Genomic DNA, 965 nt, shown 5'->3' on the forward strand with positions numbered 1-965 from the left:
TCCCCACAGCCCTCCCCGTGCCCCAAGGACCCCCCCGGTCACCCCCGCGTTGTCCCCGCAGCCTTCCCTGTGCCCCAAGGACCCCCCTGGTCACCCCCGTGTTGTCCCCACAGCCCTCCCTGTGCCCCAAGGGGGACCCCAGTCACCCCCACGTCATCCCCACAGCCCTCCCTGTGCCCCAAGGACCCCCCCGGTCACCCCTGCGTTGTCCCCACAGCCTTCCCTGTGCCCCCAAGGGGGTCTGTGGTGACCCCTGTGCTGTCCCCACAGCCCCCCGGCGCCCCAAGGAGTCCCCTGGCACCAGGAAACGGGTGAGCAGAGGGCGGCAGCCTCCTGGCCCGGCTCAGCCCCATGCCAACCGGCGGGATGCGGCCAGCCGGGGCTCCCCACCGTGCCAGGCGGCAGCGGATGGTTCTGGGCATGTCCCGGTGCTGCCAGAGGCGGCTGCAAGGTCCCTGGGGGGTGAGGCTAACCGTGGGCAGCGCACCGCAGCCGGGACGGTGCCGCAGCAGACAGGCAGGAGCTTTGGGGGGCGCCCGCCGGGCACGGCGAGGGGACGGGTGTCCCCCGTAGACAGCGAGGAAGACGACCTGATCCCGCTGAAGGACATGCTGCTGTCAGGGGATGAGCCCCCGAGCCCTGCTGACCACCGTCAGGTAGGTCCCTGCCCGAGGGTGGGTACCTGGGCATCGGAGGGTTCCTGGGGACGTCCCGGTGCCCGCCGGGTGTTGCGGTACCCACTGAAGCGTCACCGTTCCCTCGCTCTGTCGCCCAGGTCGCGCGCCCGCGGCCAGATCCGCTCGCCAACAGCTTGGATTCACTGGCCCGGGAGAAGAGGTAAGGCTGGCACCCCCTGGGCACGGGAGCGGGCAGGGGGGCTGCGCCGGGCATCCCGGGGTACCCTCGCCCTGCCCGAACCACCCCCGTGCCAGGGAGCAGAGCCGAGCAGCCGCGCCGCAGGCCGC

At 72.7% G+C, this 965-nt stretch overlaps 2 protein-coding genes across 2 annotated transcripts in view; one reads left to right on the forward strand and one right to left on the reverse strand.

The window, feature by feature from the left end:
• SNRNP200 (small nuclear ribonucleoprotein U5 subunit 200) overlaps positions 1-422 on the reverse strand; it is a 24,648-nt gene extending 24,226 nt beyond the window's left edge. Inside the window, exon 1 of the mRNA XM_009284885.1 lies at positions 360-422. Within this exon, the coding sequence (XP_009283160.1) occupies positions 360-422 (63 nt within the window). The remainder of the gene's footprint in view (positions 1-359) is intronic.
• Positions 423-608: 186 nt separating this feature from the next.
• LOC103903652 (semaphorin-4C) overlaps positions 609-965 on the forward strand; it is a 13,451-nt gene continuing 13,094 nt past the window's right edge. Inside the window, exons 1-2 of the mRNA XM_019473486.1 lie at positions 609-656; positions 776-837. Of these exons, the coding sequence (XP_019329031.1) occupies positions 609-656; positions 776-837 (110 nt within the window). The remainder of the gene's footprint in view (positions 657-775; positions 838-965) is intronic.

Source organism: Aptenodytes forsteri, unplaced genomic scaffold (genome assembly GCF_000699145.1).
Source record: "Aptenodytes forsteri isolate BGI_AS27 unplaced genomic scaffold, ASM69914v1 Scaffold444, whole genome shotgun sequence".
NCBI classification, from domain to species: Eukaryota; Metazoa; Chordata; class Aves; order Sphenisciformes; family Spheniscidae; genus Aptenodytes; species Aptenodytes forsteri.